This window comes from Rhinichthys klamathensis, unplaced genomic scaffold, assembly GCF_029890125.1.
Source record: "Rhinichthys klamathensis goyatoka isolate OS25496 unplaced genomic scaffold, OSU_Roscu_1.1 h1tg000461l_1, whole genome shotgun sequence".
NCBI lineage: Eukaryota > Metazoa > Chordata > Actinopteri > Cypriniformes > Leuciscidae > Rhinichthys > Rhinichthys klamathensis.
In genome coordinates, this window is record NW_026606950.1 from 1,860,397 (window position 1) to 1,878,714 (window position 18,318).

The following is an 18,318-nucleotide window of genomic DNA, read 5'->3' on the forward strand; positions in this document are numbered from 1 at the left end:
GGAAAATGTTCCTAAGGGAACCATTAGCTCTCACAGAACCGCCCTAGTGGCTAGATCCTAGGACTAAGTCCACTGCGAAAGACCCGAAGTTCATTACAGTTCAAAATAAGTTAATTACAGTTCAAAATAAGTTCATTACAGCTCAAAATAAGTTCATTACAGTTCAAAATATACTAGTAAATTGAAAAACTTTTAGCCAATCCAAAAGCTTTCTTCCCAAAGATGACCTGTTCTGAAAGGTTGTATCACAAACATCTGTTGATATGGCCTAATGCGAAGGTCAGACCAAACAGAACTGCTCTTCTGAGTACACTATATACCACAGTAAACACAGACGACAGGGGAAAGACAGACAGAAAATCCTACCTTGCTTGACCTCAGTGTAATACCCCAGTCACTATGGTAAACCCGAAAAGGATACGGCCAGGCACGACCGGCTTTCGGTTGACAAGTGCGAAGGACAACTCCGTCTTCAAAAACACAGCAGAGGACTTTATGATGTGCTGCCCAAAGCGTAACGTAGCCATAGCGGATCAGCAATTTCTGTAAGACAGAATTTCACACAGTCAATGACAAACAAAAGTGTCCACAATGAAGAAAAGGAAAAACATTTATTTTAACCCTTTAGCTGTCACCCCCCTTTTTGAGCGTTGACGTGAAAATGCACACTACCCAAACTTAAACGGGTGTAATTCATGAAGCCTTTGTACTAAAGGCTTATGGTTGGTCTCTTTTAAAAGAACACTCTTGGCAGTGACTCTTTATTGTTGAAGTGGAATAAATTAATAGAATTAAATTATTTAAAAGTTATTGAAGTTTAAGTTTATTGTTATGAAAATATAATAAAATATATTTTTTTCTTTTATTAAAAATATATATAAATTAATATAGGTTTCAGCCTAAAAATGACAGAAAGTCAAAGCCATATATCTAACCAAGTTGTGTTCCAAATTTGAAGTTGATATCACAAACATTGAAGTTCCCATGAGATTTTGTTTAGGCGTAATACCCAAAATAGCCACCGGGTGCCATTGCATTCCATTGAATTTAATTGTATGCATTCTGCCATAACAAATTAATACATTTCTATCCAAATATCACTTCTGTCACTAAATATGTAACCTTGAGACTCAGACCTTTCTGAAAATATGTGTTTTGTCAAGATTAGAACATTTTTGATAATAAATTATGAAAGATGATGCCCAAAAGGGGAGGGGCCTAATAAAAAGATACCGTTTCTATGGTAACACAACGTCCAATTTCAAAACGGTTTTCACAGGATGAATTCTGAGTTCGTAAGCTTTCAAACGATACATAATTTATGATAACTACTAAAATATGTGATATAATAATAAAAAAAAATATATATATAATATATATTATACTTTTTAGAGGACTTTTTACTTTACTTTATAAAATATACTTTTATCTTTTTTTATTGAAAATACTAGATTTTGTTTTATTATGAACTTTTAGCATTAAAAAACAAAGTTTCAATTATTAAAAGTATGTGCGTCAACTTTTTGTGACAAAGGTCAGAAACTCCTGTAATGACGTCGATTTTTTGAGGCGCAGTCTTGTCATAAATTCATATATTCCTGTTCATACATAATTTGTAAGAAAAAAACAGCACTAAAATATCTATTAAGGAGTCTTAGACCTTTCCAACGATATATAGTTTGTCATGACTAGATTAGGATTTAATAGTAATATAGTGAAGTAAATTTAGGTTGCCCGTATACGGGCACATTTGGCAGAATCTTTCAATGTACTCTTTGTATTAATGTTGATTTCGTAAGGTTTTGAAACTCAAGAAAAGTTCCAGTTAAATGTCAAGTAGGCCTATATAGTAATATTTCACTTGCACTTAGAACACAAATTATATATTTTCTTATATATTATATATTTATATAAGTAATCATTAAGTTTTTGGGTTGCACCAAATGACAACCTGAAAATGTCATAAAAACGTCAAATGATCTGATATTTTATTGAAGACCTTGACATAGTCATGAGGGTTTGAAGGGATCATCACTATGATGTAATTTCCTGTTGTATGTTGTTGTTGTTGTTTTTTTCTGAATGTTTCTGTGTGTTGGTCGCACCACATGACTTTGATTTGGCGTTAAAAGTTTGTCCAAATAAGTAGTAAAGCAAGATAAAATAACAGTAATATATAATAACAGATAAATATGCATTTATTAAATTAATACAAAATATAAATAATAATCGATAAACTAATTAAAAATATTCTTTACATTGTTTAACTGAATGCCTTTTTCGTTATTTTTGTATCACACTGAATTTGAACAATTTGCTAGTAAATGAACTCCAATTAACACATTGAATTAAACATGACATTGAAAAGTTTGTAAAACGTACTCTAAAAATATTTGTTGTTGTTGTTGTTGTTTTGTTTGTTTGTGTTTAACTTTGTGAAACAATGTTAGGGTACATTTTACAGTGCACCCTAACATCTCAAGTCATTGTATAAATTGGATTATTATTATTTTTTTTAATGAATGAATAGGTTCAGACAATGTCATTAGCCCAATAGTTAAGGTTACCCTAATATGCTAATCCTACATCACGTTAAATAACGTTTTTGTCAACTATTTTAATTGTTTGAGACAACATTCTGCATTAATTAGGAATTCTATGACATTTCTTCTCTCATTTCGGTCTAGATGTAAGGCATCTCATATAGCAAGACTTGAAGTAAACAAATTGATGGCGAGCTATTTTAAAACAATCTCAATGGGAGATGTCAATGATAAAACGAATATCTGAAAAAGCGAGAGTTCAAACAAAGAACAATCTATAAAGCAAAAAAAAAAAAAAAAAAAGAGGCATCTTGTCGCACTGGGAGGGCTTTTTAACACCCACCATTACAAACAAGTATCGACCAAGATCAGCGGCCTCTTGCTAAATTTAGGAAACTTCTCCAGGGAATTTCAGTTCGCATTGATCAGCTAAAAATATATTAGTGCAGTCGCATTAACCATCCCAGGTAGAAATAAAAGAACAGTTCAACTGAAAAAAAAGACAATTCTGTCATCATTTACTCACCCTCACGTCATTCCAAACACATTCAATTTTCTTTCTTCTAAGGACGATGAAAGAATTGTCATTTTTAGGTGAACTATTGCTTTTAACTGCTTGTAAACACCTAATTTGTTTTCTTTCTTTTTTTTTTACCAAGCGAAACAAATGTCAAATCAGTTCTGCATTTACTGTAACATTAGGAGAAAAAAATATGGAACAAAAAAATTCATTGCCATGATTTTCCTTATAAATGTAATTATATGTAATAACCACAGGGAGTTGGGTTTTTGTGTGTGCATGAATTATTAAAATGGGGTTAAAATAACCTCAGACACACACACAGGCATAGGTGCACTCAAAATGAACCCACACACACACACACACACACACACGCACATGCAGAATTATTCACAGGCGTACACAGAAAATTGAATATTCTTTCTCTCTAAACACACACACACATACAACACATATAATTTAGGGAAACATGGCGAAAAGGACTCATACTGTGCGTTTGGACGCTATCCCAGAGGACGAAATCCAAAAAAAAAGGATGAAAATGAAGAGAGAAAAAAATAGGAAAATGGAAAATGGGAGCATACCAGCTGTCTCGGGCATTAGCCTCCTAAACAGATTCCAACAATTCCGCAATTAAGAATCACAATGCTGCAATTAGCGTGCCGCAGTTTGCAATGACCTAATTAATGTGCATCTCCCGTGTGCTAAACAACACGCATTTGGCATTTTGTTCCACGTCAGGTATGGCAAAGCACATGTGCGTGGATTGAAGCGTGCGAGAAGCGGCTCTCCGCTGTGATCTGATATCAACATTTCCATCAAACGTGCTCGTGCCTCAGCTCGCAGCGGTGGCGGTCACGCATGATTCGCTGGGCGTGCGTTAGGCCTGCATGCCATGCAGCGTTATAGCGCCGGTTACGTGTTTAATCCTTATCTGTAACCTTGACTGCACAGATTGCTGCTCCGGCGTGTAATCGGTGAAATCCAGAAGCCTGCTCGCCGCTACTGATACATCATTTACCGGCAGGCACAATAATCCCTAAACTAATTCAAACACACAGCCACAATATAAGGTTCACCCAATGAAATTCAGCTCAGATATTTATTTGTTGACATATGCGGGCATCAGAACAAATGGCAAAGGTAGGCTATTTAATGCAATTTTGTATTCTCCATTTATTGAATTTTACATTATTCTCCATTAAAAAATAAGTGTTAATTTGTTGTCTTAAATCAATAGAGACTGTGTGTTAAACACATCATAATCATATTGCATTCATTATTTCCTTTTTTTTTTTTTTTTTACAATCTCAATTGTTTTCGTTTTAATCAAAATATACAGTACACATTTCACTTACAAATTCTGTCTGTAAATATCCTAAAGCTTTTTATATGTCAGAGCCCCAACATGTCATGACCCCTTAAAACAAAAGGTTGACTCCATCTCAACACCTCCTTGTTTTACACAGTGGCCTGTAAAGACATATCGACCACTTCGCCCCTGTGGGATTGAGCTCAGGTGTTCATAACTGCAAAGCCACTGAAATCGGTGACGGTATGAAACACAAACAGGAAACATTATCGGAATACAACACACAGAGTCAAGGTCTTTAATGCATACGCTTCAATCCACTATACACCTGTTATTTGTACTGAAATGTACAGTATAAGTATACAATAGAAGGACTTCAATTACAAACCTAATTATACAGTTGATAACAATAATGGAAAAAAAAATGACATATTGAAAAGAGCATGTTCCCGTCTTTCCAGAGCTCAAGGAGATGACTTTAGTGATGACATCAAGCATATATCAAAAGCAGACCTTAGGCTATATCCATGCGAGACACATCTCCAATTTGAACACAAAAGGAACGATATGCCGCCCAAGGCTGAGCTGTCCCCTCTTTTCACCAGACTATAAACAACTATAGGATTCAGTCCACCAAGCATTGAGCCCTAAATTGAATGAACTCAGTTGAATACTTCTCATCGGAGATGAAAAGAGTGTCTCATCGAGGCCCAGCAATCAAAGGCTTTCTGAGATTTCTTTTGGCATTTTGCATTCATATCCTTGGGTGATGTTAGTGATACAACAGATTAATCTTGTATGGCTCAGTGTACAAACAGAGCAATCTCTCGTCTTTATCAGTGTATCGAGCGCATACTGTAGTATGTTCTGTGCTAACTCTCTGGCTGGCTCTCAAATTCTAGTCTGCAATGTTTATCTGTGGCATTTTTTTATAGTCCATTAAGAAAGGGTGGTCACATTCAACGTTTGCTGCGTTTCACAAGGGGTTCAAAAGATTCGTCGCATTGACCAACAGCTTGGTTTGAAAGTGACTTCTGTGTCAGTATCACAGCTACACTTTATTTGGATGAAATAGTGCTTTAAAGGTGCAATGTGTACAAATTTGGAGTATCTATTAACAGAAATGCAATATGACATCCATAACTATGTTTTCAGTGGCGTGTAAAGAACTTACTTAATAAACCGTAATGTTTTTATTACCTTAGAATGAGACATTTATATCTCCATAACCGCAGGAATCCCCTTCTATGAAGGTCGACATATTGTGACGTCATGTTTCTACCGTAGCCGACAGCGAACACACAGTGAACACACAGCGAACACACAGCGAACACACAGCGAACACACAGCTAACACACAGCTAACACACAGCTAACACACAGCGAACACACAGCGAACACACAGCGAACACACAGCGAACACACAGCTAACACACAGCTAACACACAGCTAACACACAGCGAACACACAGCGAACACACAGCGAACACACAGCTAACACACAGCTAACACACAGCGAACACACAGCGAACACACAGCTAACACACAGCTAACACACAGCGAACACACAGCGAACACACAGCGAACACACAGCGAACACACAGCTAACACACAGCTAACACACAGCGAACACACAGCGAACACACAGCGAACACACAGCGAACACACAGCGAACACACAGCGAACACACAGCGTTACAGAGCGAACACACAGCGAACACACAGCGAACACACAGCGCTACACAGCGAACACACAGCGAACACACAGCGAACACACAGCGAACACACAGCGAACACACAGCGAACACACAGCGAACACACAGCGAACACACAACGAACACACAGCGAACACACAGCGAACACACAGCGAACACACAGCGAACACACAGCGAACACACAGCGAACACACAGCGAACACACAGCGAACACACAACGAACACACAGCGAACACACAGCGAACACACAGCGAACACACAGCGAACACACAGCGAACACACAGCGAACACACAGCGAACACACAGCTAACACACAGCGAACACACAGCGAACACACAGCGAACACACAGCGTTACAGAGCGAACACACAGCGAACACACAGCGAACACACAGCGAACACACAGCGAACACACAGCGAACACACAGCTAACACACAGCGAACACACAGCGAACACACAGCGAACACACAGCGAACACACAGCGTTACAGAGCGAACACACAGCGAACACACAGCGAACACACAGCGAACACACAGCGAACACACAGCGAACACACAGCGAACACACAGCGAACACACAGCGAACACACAGCGAACACACAGCTAACACACAGCGAACACACAGCGAACACACAGCGAACACACAGCGAACACACAGCGAACACACAGCGAACACACAGCGAACACACAGCGAACACACAGCTAACACACAGCGAACACACAGCGAACACACAGCGAACACACAGCGTTACAGAGCGAACACACAGCGAACACACAGCGAACACACAGCGAACACACAGCGAACACACAGCGAACACACAGCGAACACACAGCGAACACACAGCGCTACAGAGCGCGTTTCGTCACTAGCTTGAAAGAGAAGCCGCAGAAAGCTAGAAGCCATAGACACCGTGAGTAGTGACTTTTCCCTTGTCAGTGGTGTAAAATATGTAGTTGGACTGTTTTATGTAACTCAGTTCTTCTCCCTCGCTGTGTTATGGCTTTGCTATGTGGGGATAAATGTGCTGGTTACGTTCGTGAGACGGCTGATTAGTGCTCTTGTCATTGACCGTAAAACAGTAACGTTACAGGAGTCACCAACCCGTCGATCGCGGTCGACAAGTCGATCTTGGAAGCATTTTAAGTCGATCGAGTTTCCAAAATCAGAGAAAAAAGCCTATTGTGTGTAGTAAGTGTGTCTAGGGGATGCGGAGGCGCGCGTGCTGTTACAATCACGTCATTTCTGCCGCGCGCACCTTTGCGCTCATGCGGACGCGTCGAGTTTAAACAAGGCTTTACGCTTTAACCAGCTCAGCCACAGTAACAGCTCATATTAGCCAGCTAAACTTTTACTACCCTGTTAGAAAACATATATAGTTGCATAGTTTAATGTGGTTCTTCTCCCTCGCTGTATTATGGGTTTGCTATGTGCGGAGAAATGTGCTGGTTACGTTTGTGAGACAATCAGCTGATTACTATTATTATATTATATATTAAGACCCTTGATCCTCACCTGACTATGGCTTTGTAAACTTTATCCATGATGTGGTTTATAATGGACTGTGGTACAGAAACAGTGACAATGTTACACACTCTTGGCTTACTCTGGCTATTCTCTGCTGTCTCAGACGACGATGTTTGTCCCGTTTGAGCCACCGTAGCTTCTTCGAAAGGGAGGGGTGAGCAGTGGGCGGAGCCATTAGTGCAAACTCGCAACCGAACCGCTAGATGCCGCTAAAAAATACACACTGCACCTTTAAATAATTCGTTTAATATGTTCAAGTCTGTAACATTGCCGAGACCCATATACAGTATACCTTTTACATCAAGACATCACTTTTTGAGACATATCAGCTTCTCTTTCACATTTAGCTTGTTTAAAACTCGCTGTTCTCTCTCTGTTAAGGACAAGAGCATTCCTAATGAAACAAAGCTTATTAACGTCTTATTACAATGTAATAGCATTGTAATAACAAGGCTGGTTGCATCGCAAGACTATGGCAGTGATGAATGAACTTCTAGCGGACGGCTGATGGAGCGTGGCGCTGCATAAAATTAATCATGATGAATAACCAATGATTTGCCACACAGAAAGCACCTCAAGGTGAAAAACATACACGTTTGATTCCATTTTCCATCCAAACATGGCCTTTGGCACACCGCGTTTCATCTACCTGGAACGAGAGGAAAAACAGCTCCGAAACACACAGCAAGCAGTGGGCTTCAGCTGTCAATTTAGCTTGCCGATAACTAGAGTTTATTCAGGTAGCAGATGCATCCAGACAGAGGGCTAGAGGGAGTTCCCGTGTTTTGAAATGCTATCAGAAGCAAGTGTTGAAACGTCGTCTCATTAAGTTTGTTTGCAGGAGAGGTTTGGTAGCAAATAAGATCCCACAAGTACAGCTACATCAGTAAGGCAGTAATGAAAGATTTCATCACCGGTTTAAAGCTGACTGCCGATCTCTCGCGGGCGCACTGACAGTAATGGAGTCAGACATGCGTGCGTGCGTGTGCATGTGGGCACGATTGCGCTTATGTGTTATTATAATAATGACTAATTAAATGTGTTCACACCAAGAACCTGTGAGATACACAAAGGAAAAGCCAAGGCATCTGGATGTAACACGCTGCTTTGTTAATTATAGTATTGGTAATTATTTATACTTACATAAAAAAACAGATTAATGCTTGAATGTGCTTTTTAAAATGAGCAAATGACATTACAACCTTTCTCCAAATCAGCTGAATGCTCTTGCACAGATGGTTGAATAAAGCTCCACACTTACAGGTGGTTTGGCAGCGTATCTCTGTGTAGAGCTCCACGTTAAGGTCTTGCGGAGGCTTTTGACCATTTTAAACACAAGCAAGAAATCCACGCATCGCCTCTGCTAAATGTGAAACGCCATATTGGTTATTTTTAGACAAAGGTGCACTGAGGTCCTGTCCAAAACACCACCCTAAACCCTTTACAGTGCTACAATACAAGTAGGCCTACACATTTTGATTATGTAAAGACATAGACTGTGGAAAATATAGCAATATCTGGGAGCTGTTTAATAATATGATTAACTTATTCCCCAACTAAAAGTCATTTAGCTGGTCGTGTGATCTCAACATGACGGCCATCATGACAAAGGACCTCCATAATTATGTCAAACGTACTTAATTACAAAAAAATTAAAATAATAATAAAGATTCAAAACAAACTTTCTTGCTCTATATCTGATATTGTCGCAGCAAATTCACATGAATTAGAATAAACCCAATTAGAAATCTACATGGCGAAATCTTTCAAGCTTGTGAGAAATCCCTGATTGCATCGATTCATATTGAAATCACTGGATTTCCCCCTCAAAAATGTACAGAACAATGGTCAATGTGACAATGGCTTATGATTATGTTTTGGACGGCATCTGTGTGAACCTGACGGGTATTAACTAGCCGTCGCATGCTCATTGGTTGGACACTCGTTATGGCGGTGCATTATGGGACTGAATGAGTGCCCTCAAGAATGTCCACTATGATTTCGTACAATAGCCTATTATAAAATTGCTGTCCCCTCAAAACGTGCACTATATAAAAGATATAAGGAGTGCTTATTTGGACAAACCGGCTCTAAATTCAAATTATTGTCTCAGCCAATGTTATTGTTAACAGACGCCACTATTGGCCCTGAAATGACACTTCTTTAACATATCTATCAAAAATACTATTGATTTCTTCAGATGTATTTTGAAGTGGATGCTTTAAATAAACAATAAATGCACTACAGAATTAACATTTTTGACTTATGCTTATCTTTTATTATAACCAAAACACGATGTTGCAATATAGGTAAGTCCCAGATGTGCAGGGAAAATGTTTCTTATATTCCAAACAAATTTGCTTTTCAATTTGGTTCCCATATTCCCTCTGTTATTAAGACGCGGCTCATCCAATCTGCCACAACAAAAGGAAACGTCTGATTAACAGACGCTGCTGGACGAAGGAGACGTCGCATTTAAGCTTGTTTTAATTGAAAAACTCCTACAATAGCCTATATCACCTGTGTTTGAACACCGCCGCACCGAGCGTCTGTATAGAAATCTTATTTAGATCCAATTTTCTGATCAGCAGTGGCTTACCAGTAAAACTGTCAGGACGCTCTAAAGTTATCACACCATCATCTCATCCCCAGTCCTAAGAATCATCACGTGGAGAAATATCAAAGGACGGAACGTAGATATAGTCGTCTTTTAAAAGGCCAGGCCTAGGACGCGGTTTAGGTCTACAGCGCAGACTTTAATAAGAGCAATGGAACATAATGGTTTTGATTGAAATGTAGCGGGATGTGTGGCCTCTGAACGCCCCCACAAGCTCATCTTATTTGTTATTTGTATTTCCAGCAGCTTCTCCTGGTGAGTAGCTAGATAATGAACAATAGTGTTGGCTTTGTGGAAATTCGTGGAGCGTTTACGACTAAATCAATGCGGCACTGATCTGTAGTGTTCAACACGCCACATTTGAATTTGACATTTTTTTGCCTGTAGCGTGTTCAAAGATAACGCTTGCAGCTGATCTGTGTGCTGATTTTGATCTCGGATTCTGTGAAGGAGTGCCAGGCTGCGGACTTAAAGGCCAAAAGCATTAATGTTCACGAACTAGAAAGAGGCAACGCATCATGAATCTGTCACAGCTGACCTTTGACCTCCAGACAGTACTAAAGGTTAACCCATGACACCAGTGCCGTAATGTATTGCATCTTTAACACTAGCTACTAGCGTATGTGCAAACAAATAAGACATTTTAACCTTATAAAGGCGAGTGATGACGGCCATGTCTTTTCATATATACTATATCCATCTGAGGATTAAAAATGATGCAGATTGCAGAAAAAAACTAAGCAAAAAGTAACTTATTTGTAACCCCTCAATTGTACTCAGTGTGAAATAGTGGATCACAAAATCATACAGTCACTGCTGGAAAGGGTTTAAATATGCAGAAAATGCTGGAAAACCAATGAATGTGCAGGACCTGGAGGATTTGTTTTTCTCTGAAGAACATTGGGAAGTTTAACTACTCAAGGGATCACGAACAACTAGGTAACGGCACGGATTGAGAATCAATGTAAACTATTGAACGGGGTAGTTCTTTATAAATTCAGCTATTATTTTGTCTTGTGGACTATATGTAAACATGTGAAATATCTTATTCAGGACGGTACTAAATAAAAAAAATAGAATCCCTCTTATTTTGTAAAACAAATACTAACATTTTACAGATTCTGCGAGGTGTACTGTATGCAAATTTATGAGCACAACTGTATTTATTTACTCTACACGCTCAGAAAAAGATTGTCTCAATGGATACGATACAACAAAGGTACTAAAATAAACTGAATACATTTTCCCATTTTGGTCTTTTGATTTTGGGGTGAAAAATGACCCAGGCATTTTCTTGACAGTGTTTTTCTTTTTCTTTTTTTGTTTGTTTGAGATTCACCCAAGGAATAGTGGAAAAAAAGAGAGGTGTTTTGCTGAAAATAACTTAAAAGCGAAGGCATTTCACACAAATCTAGAAGGACACTTTGTGACACTGTGGAATCATGTCCTACTATCCATCTCCTTAAGGTCTAGATATTTCTATTCAAGACATGTAACGGCCCTCAATGTCAAGCTGCAATGAGTACGGGTGAGAAAACCATGAAGCCACTGACCATGAGGCAGAGAATGACCTCACCTGAACTCCTGAAGAAAACTCGTAACTCTCACGCTCAATGGTTTGGAATTATTATGAATATTTATATAGGTCTCATGCTTATCAAAGCCAAAAAATACAGTAAAAACAGTAACAATGTGAAATATCATTACAATTGATGTTAATTTTAATATATTTAATCTACATTTTCAGCAGCCATCTTCAGTGTCACATGATCTTTCGGAAATCATAATAATATGATGATTTGGTGTGCAATTATCATCAATTATTATTGTTGTGCATTAATAATAATAACAATAATGTTTAAAACAGTTGAGCTGCTTAAATATTTTTGTGGAAAGTGATATATTTTTTTAGGATTCTTTAACTAATTTTAACTTAATTTCTTGTAATTAATTTTTGTAACATTTAGAATTTATTTACGGTCACTTTAGAACAATTTAGTGCGTCCATGCTATTTTTTTTTTATTTTTTTAAGGTTTCCACAAAAATATTACATTATATTAAAATATTAAGCACACAAATGTGATGTTCATCTAAAGTCATTTTTGCTTATTAGCTAATGGGATTCTTGGATCAATTAGTTGATCCCTAAAGTTCAGAAGCAAAGAGTAAAGTGATATTAAACAAAAAGTATATTTTGTGTAATTTAACATAGGCCTATTTCATTATTGCAGGTTTGTGTAATATTCTGAGTTTGCATTTTCACTCTTTTTATTCGTTTTGAGGAATACTGAATCTGTTTCTGTGCAAGTGAAATAAGTAAATGCATTTCTAGAACTACAATAAGCATTATGTTCACACAGCGCACACAACTCCTCTGCACTTGCTCATGATTTCTCTCAACATGAGGACAGGAGAGCTGTCAGTCAACACATGAGAAAATAAAGTAACTTGCATTACTTATTTGAAAAAGTAACTCTGATATTTCTATATAAATCTAAAAGTAATGCATTACTTTACTAGTTACTTGAAAAAAGTAATCTGATTACATAACTTGCGTTAGTTGTAATGTGTTATCCCAACACTAAGATGTTTATTTATTAGCGTTGTCAAATCAATTGAACAAGTTTTTGTTTTTATGTATATATATATATATATATATATATATATATATATATATATATATATATATATACATATATATATATATATATATACACACACTGTATATATATATATATATATATATATATATATATACACACACACATATATACATATACACACACCACACACACATATATATATATATATATAGGCCTATATATATATATACACACAAAAACACACACACACACTTTTTGCATGAAAATAAAAAGGTTTTTATACTACATGAAATTAATTAATTTAACAGCACTATTATTTATAAATACATACATTTTCTAACATATTTACAGCAGAATGTCCAATTACCGATAGCTAAAGATGTTGAATAAACGTTGAATAAAGTACACTTTGAAATGTCATATTAAAATGTAGATTGGGTTACAAACGGCATTTCAAAAAGCTAAACGTGGAAGTACTCAGATGCACCTGTAACAAAAGGCCAGCCAGTTCATGAATCCAAAACACCAGGCCTAATACATCTTACTCAGACTCTAAATATAATTGTTACTATATTCTAAGTGCAGACTAGTAAATAACAGCATGAGTCTTTCCCTCGAGGTTAAAGAACTCAAGAGATCCAATTTGTTGGTGTATGTAAGTCATTATCTCCAAGTGATCTGTCAGCAAACTTTTCAGGGGCAGGGCATTAGTTGCCAAAATGAGATTAGGTGAACAAGCAGAGATGGATAAAGGCCATCTAAAGGAGATGCACAGAAAGGATTAAACCAATGGCAGGGCGGCTGTTTCCAAGCCAAGGCTCCCAGAGGAGCGCCCAACGGCCTATTGATGACTTTGTCACTTTGACCTTTCACATGATGGAGGGTTTGCAGGATCCTACACACATTTAAATGGCAGCACTAACACCCAGCCAGAGGACTGTGAAAAATCCAGTGCTTACATGACCCGAAGACCATAATTCAAAGCCAACAGATCCATGACAACAGGAATACACAGAGTCCTTCATCAAACAAATGAATTAACAGCAGACTTCAGACTCCTGCGTGTGTGTTTGGAAGGCGACACTTGAGATGTAGCATATGTCCCAGACACATGGGATAATTGATTTAAGGGGAATGCGATTCTTCATCAGGGACGTTGGAATTGATTATGATTTCCCCACCAGTGCGCTGCAATCTCATAGGTCATAATCATTGAACTTCGGCAAATATTGAATGAGGATCCGATTCATAGCTGAATGGTCTCGGTTTTCAGTTCACCGCAATAAACCAAATCAAATCCTGCAGACTCTAAGTTTCAAGGCGCTTCTGTCGTGTAACCTCATTTGGTAATTGAATGTGGCTGCAAAAGTCTGGCCTCCAACAACTTTTGACCAATGTATTCTCATGACTTTATATAACAATTGTATGCCTTTTCTGCTCTATGATTACTGCTATGATTACTGGACAGAGACGTCCAGATAGAGAGACACACAGCATTGCACTTACAAAGAGCAATATCAAGCAATAAGGACGTATGAAAGAGCTGAGCATTACTAGAAAACATTATCTTCACTATATCAATTTGCCATGTTGTGTACATCCATAATGGGGCACGGTGATGGAAAAATACAAGATGGGAAGAAAAATGAGTGTATTTCAAAATGATTTTTTTGTGTTCTCTCAATATGTTTGTGTTCGCCGAGATACGCAACAGTTTTTAGCTCAACCAAGAAGCCTTACATCGAGCACTGAAAGCTAAATTTGTCCTTGCACCACTGATTTTGCATTATTGCATTTTGCATTATTTTTACTACCATCTCATATTTTTGACTTTTATTATTTTATTTATATAGCTTTAATAAAATCTCACACACACATATACAGTACATGTTGTACAAACAGAAACAAACAAATTGTTGAATTAAAGATTTTGAATCAAATTCACTGAAAAGAGCAGATTTGCGCAAACAAAGTTACCAACTCTTAACATTGTTTTTGCAGCTGATTCAAGCACGTCAAAAAAATGAAAAATCATATCTACAGTATTTACCTGACCATCTCCGCATCCGCTTAATGTCAGAGAGCTCACAAAGACAAATTCATCATCCTCTACCCAAAACCACATCGGCCCATCCTCCTCATACATCCCAAATACCTAAAACCGCTTTAGCTGTCAGCAAAATATTGTATGCATTAAAATTTCCAAAGAGCCATCATCATAGGAAAGACAAAAAAGTGCCCTGGAAAAGCCACCCTACTGTAAAAACTAGCGCAAAACACCTGTGCCATGCAACGCTGCCTCCGTTCATCCTAGTTTTTGCTCTAGTTTAGAAAAACTAATTGAAAAATGAGCCTGAGGACAAAAAAATCCTTTTAATCAGACATGTTTTATGAACCCGTGGCCTGTCTCCGTGACTGTCCTTCATAAAACAAACACAGAGAGGGAGACACTGTACACTTTTAAGTAAATATTATCTTTCCAAAAATTAATGAGAATCTGCACACTGGAAAGATAGGGTAGTGCATTGAGCGCTTAAGCCTCCGATCATAAATCCACTAACGCATTCAAAGTTGGACCGTTATATATTACCGTCCTTTGAGAAATGTGTACAGGAGAAATTAATCGTTTCTCACTGTGGATTTTCCCAGCGTCTATGGATTTGAATTGCACGATTAACATTGCATTCATAAAGCAAAGCTTACAACACCACCACCCATCCCTAAGACCTTAAATGATACAAACTAAACGGCACGATTTGAGGTTACATTAACACTGAACATAAAGGTTTGTGAGGTGTAGAATAACTGCAATACTGAAGGGATCCAACATGTCACACAGTGTCTTCAACGTCTTCTATATTGTGTCCTACACCTAATTAATTAACTACACCTAGTTGTCTCAAGATATATTGGAAATAAAAAATATATATTTTAGCTACCGGCCAGTTGACTGAGGCGTATATATCAGATGTATGTTTCTTTACTTTAGAATCAAATCCTGTCTTTCCTTTGAGGCACAAAAGAGACTTGTTGCATGCACATTTATGTCTGTACTGGACTATGGTGATGTTATATATATATATATATATATAATATATATATATATATATATATATATATACACTCACCGGCCACTTTATTAGGTACACCTGTCCAACTGCTCGTTAACACTTAATTTCTAAGCAGCCAATCACATGGCGGCAACTCAGTGCATTTAGGCATGTAGACATGGTCAAGACAATCTCCTGCAGTTCAAACCGAGCATCAGTATGGGGAAGAAAGGTGATTTGAGTGACTTTGAACGTGGCATGATTGTTGGTGCCAGAAGGGCTGGTCTGAGTATTTCAGAAACTGCTAATCTACTGGGATTTTCACGCACAACCATCTCTAGGGTTTACAGAGAATGGTCCGAAAAAGAAAAAACATCCAGTGAGCGGCAGTTCTGTGGGCGGAAATGCCTTGTTGATGCCAGAGGTCAGAGGAGAATGGCCAGACTGGTTCGAGCTGATAGAAGGGCAACAGTGACTGAAATAACCACTCGTTACAACCGAGGTATGCAGCAAAGCATTTGTGAAGCCACAACACGCACAACCTTGAGGCGGATGGGCTACAACAGCAGAAGACTCCACCGGGTACCACTCATCTCCACTACAAATAGGAAAAAGAGGCTACAATTTGCAAGAGCTCACCAAAATTGAACAGTTGAAGACTGGAAAAATGTTGCCTGGTCAGATGAGTCTCGATTTCTGTTGAGACATTCAGATGTTAGAGTCAGAATTTGGCGTAAACAGAATGAGAACATGGAACCATCATGCCTTGTTACCACTGTGCAGGCTGGTGGTGGTGGTGTAATGGTGTGGGGGATGTTTTCCTGGCACACTTTAGGCCCCTTAGTGCCAATTGGGCATCGTTTAAATGCCACGGCCTACCTGAGCATTGTTTCTGACCATGTCCATCCCTTTATGGCCACCATGTACCCATCCTCTGATGGCTACTTCCACCATGTCACAAAGCTCTAATCATTTCAAATTGGTTTCTTGAACATGACAATGAGTTCACTGTACTAAAATGGCCTCCACAGTCACCAGATCACAACCCAATAGAGCATCTTTGGGATGTGGTGGAACGGGAGATTCGCATCATGGATGTGCAGCCGACAAATCTGCGGCAACTATGTGATGCCATCATGTCAATATGGACCAAACTCCCTGAGGAATGCTTCCAGCACCTTGTTGAATCTATGCCACGAAGAATTGAGGCAGTTCTGAAGGCAAAAGGGGGTCCAACCCGTTACTAGCATGGGGTACCTAATAAAGTGGCCGGTGAGTGTATATAAGGGCTGTCAGTTAAACGCGTTATTAACAGGGTTAACGCAAACCCATTTTAACGGCGTTAATTTTTTTATCGCGCGATTAACAGTCTTTTTGGCCTAGCAAACTTTAGCTATAGCCTACGATCCCAGGAATTATTCTTACTGCCTGTTCCAGTGGCACGTACTGAATTCGGGAAATTTGCTGCTCCCTTCGCCTGGAATAATTTGCAACGTACTTTGAAACTGAGGGAGCTGGTTTCATTGGACACTTTTAAAGTAGTTTTAAACGATTCGGAGAATGAAACATCGGGCTGTAGATGTTTTAACTAGTTATGTATTGATATTGAAACTGATTGGATTTGCTTGTGTGTATTGATGGATGTTATTTGTTAAACTCGAGCGAGCTGTGTCTGCGAGTCGCTGTGAGACGCTCTTGTAAAATAAAATTATAATCTAAAATAAAGGTTATAATTTAAATAATAATAATATGATTGGATAATTGATATATATATATACACTTTTGTGTCACATGACAGTTAAAAAAGGTAGTAGGTAACCCATATGCCTGGAAATTATAAATAAATAAGCCAATACATGTGCCTGTTTGTTAACAATAGTGACTACAAACTATTAGCTCAAAAAATGTACATATTATTTATATCTGAACTACAGTAATATCATTGTTTTCATTTAAAAAAAACATTAAGCAGCAAAGAAATCATTAAAACATCTTAATTATTCCAAAATGTATTATAATTTATTCATTGCGTTTATTAAATTGTATTACATGTATTTTAAAACATGCATGTGCACACACACACACACACACACACACACACACATATATATATATATATATACAGTATATATAAATCAATTAATTTTGTCACAAAAAAAAAAAAACAGTGACTAAAGTGCCTAATTATATTACATACATTCAGGAAATACTCTTGATCTCACTCCACAATCTAACATCTTCAAATTAATTTGCGCTAACCTTTCATACACACAAGAGCGCCTGTGAAATGAGAACAAGCTGACGAGAGTGACCTACACCGACAACTTAAAGAAGTGTAAATGTTAAGATTCACAAGGAATGTGTGAAATGTGTGCTTTTCATTAGTGGACAAAATCCATTTGGCTAATCCACCACAGCCTTGCAAATGTGAAGAATA

At 37.9% G+C, this 18,318-nt stretch overlaps 1 protein-coding gene across 2 annotated transcripts in view; it reads right to left on the minus strand.

Moving 5' to 3' along the window:
- fhit (fragile histidine triad diadenosine triphosphatase) overlaps window positions 1-18,318 on the minus strand; it is a 423,559-nt gene that overhangs the window by 297,341 nt on the left and 107,900 nt on the right. For both annotated transcript variants that reach the window (XM_056236697.1, XM_056236698.1), the window contains exon 3: window positions 422-543. In XM_056236697.1, coding sequence (XP_056092672.1) covers window positions 422-527 — 106 coding nt within the window. In that variant the 5' untranslated portion in view covers window positions 528-543. The remainder of the gene's footprint in view (window positions 1-421; window positions 544-18,318) is intronic.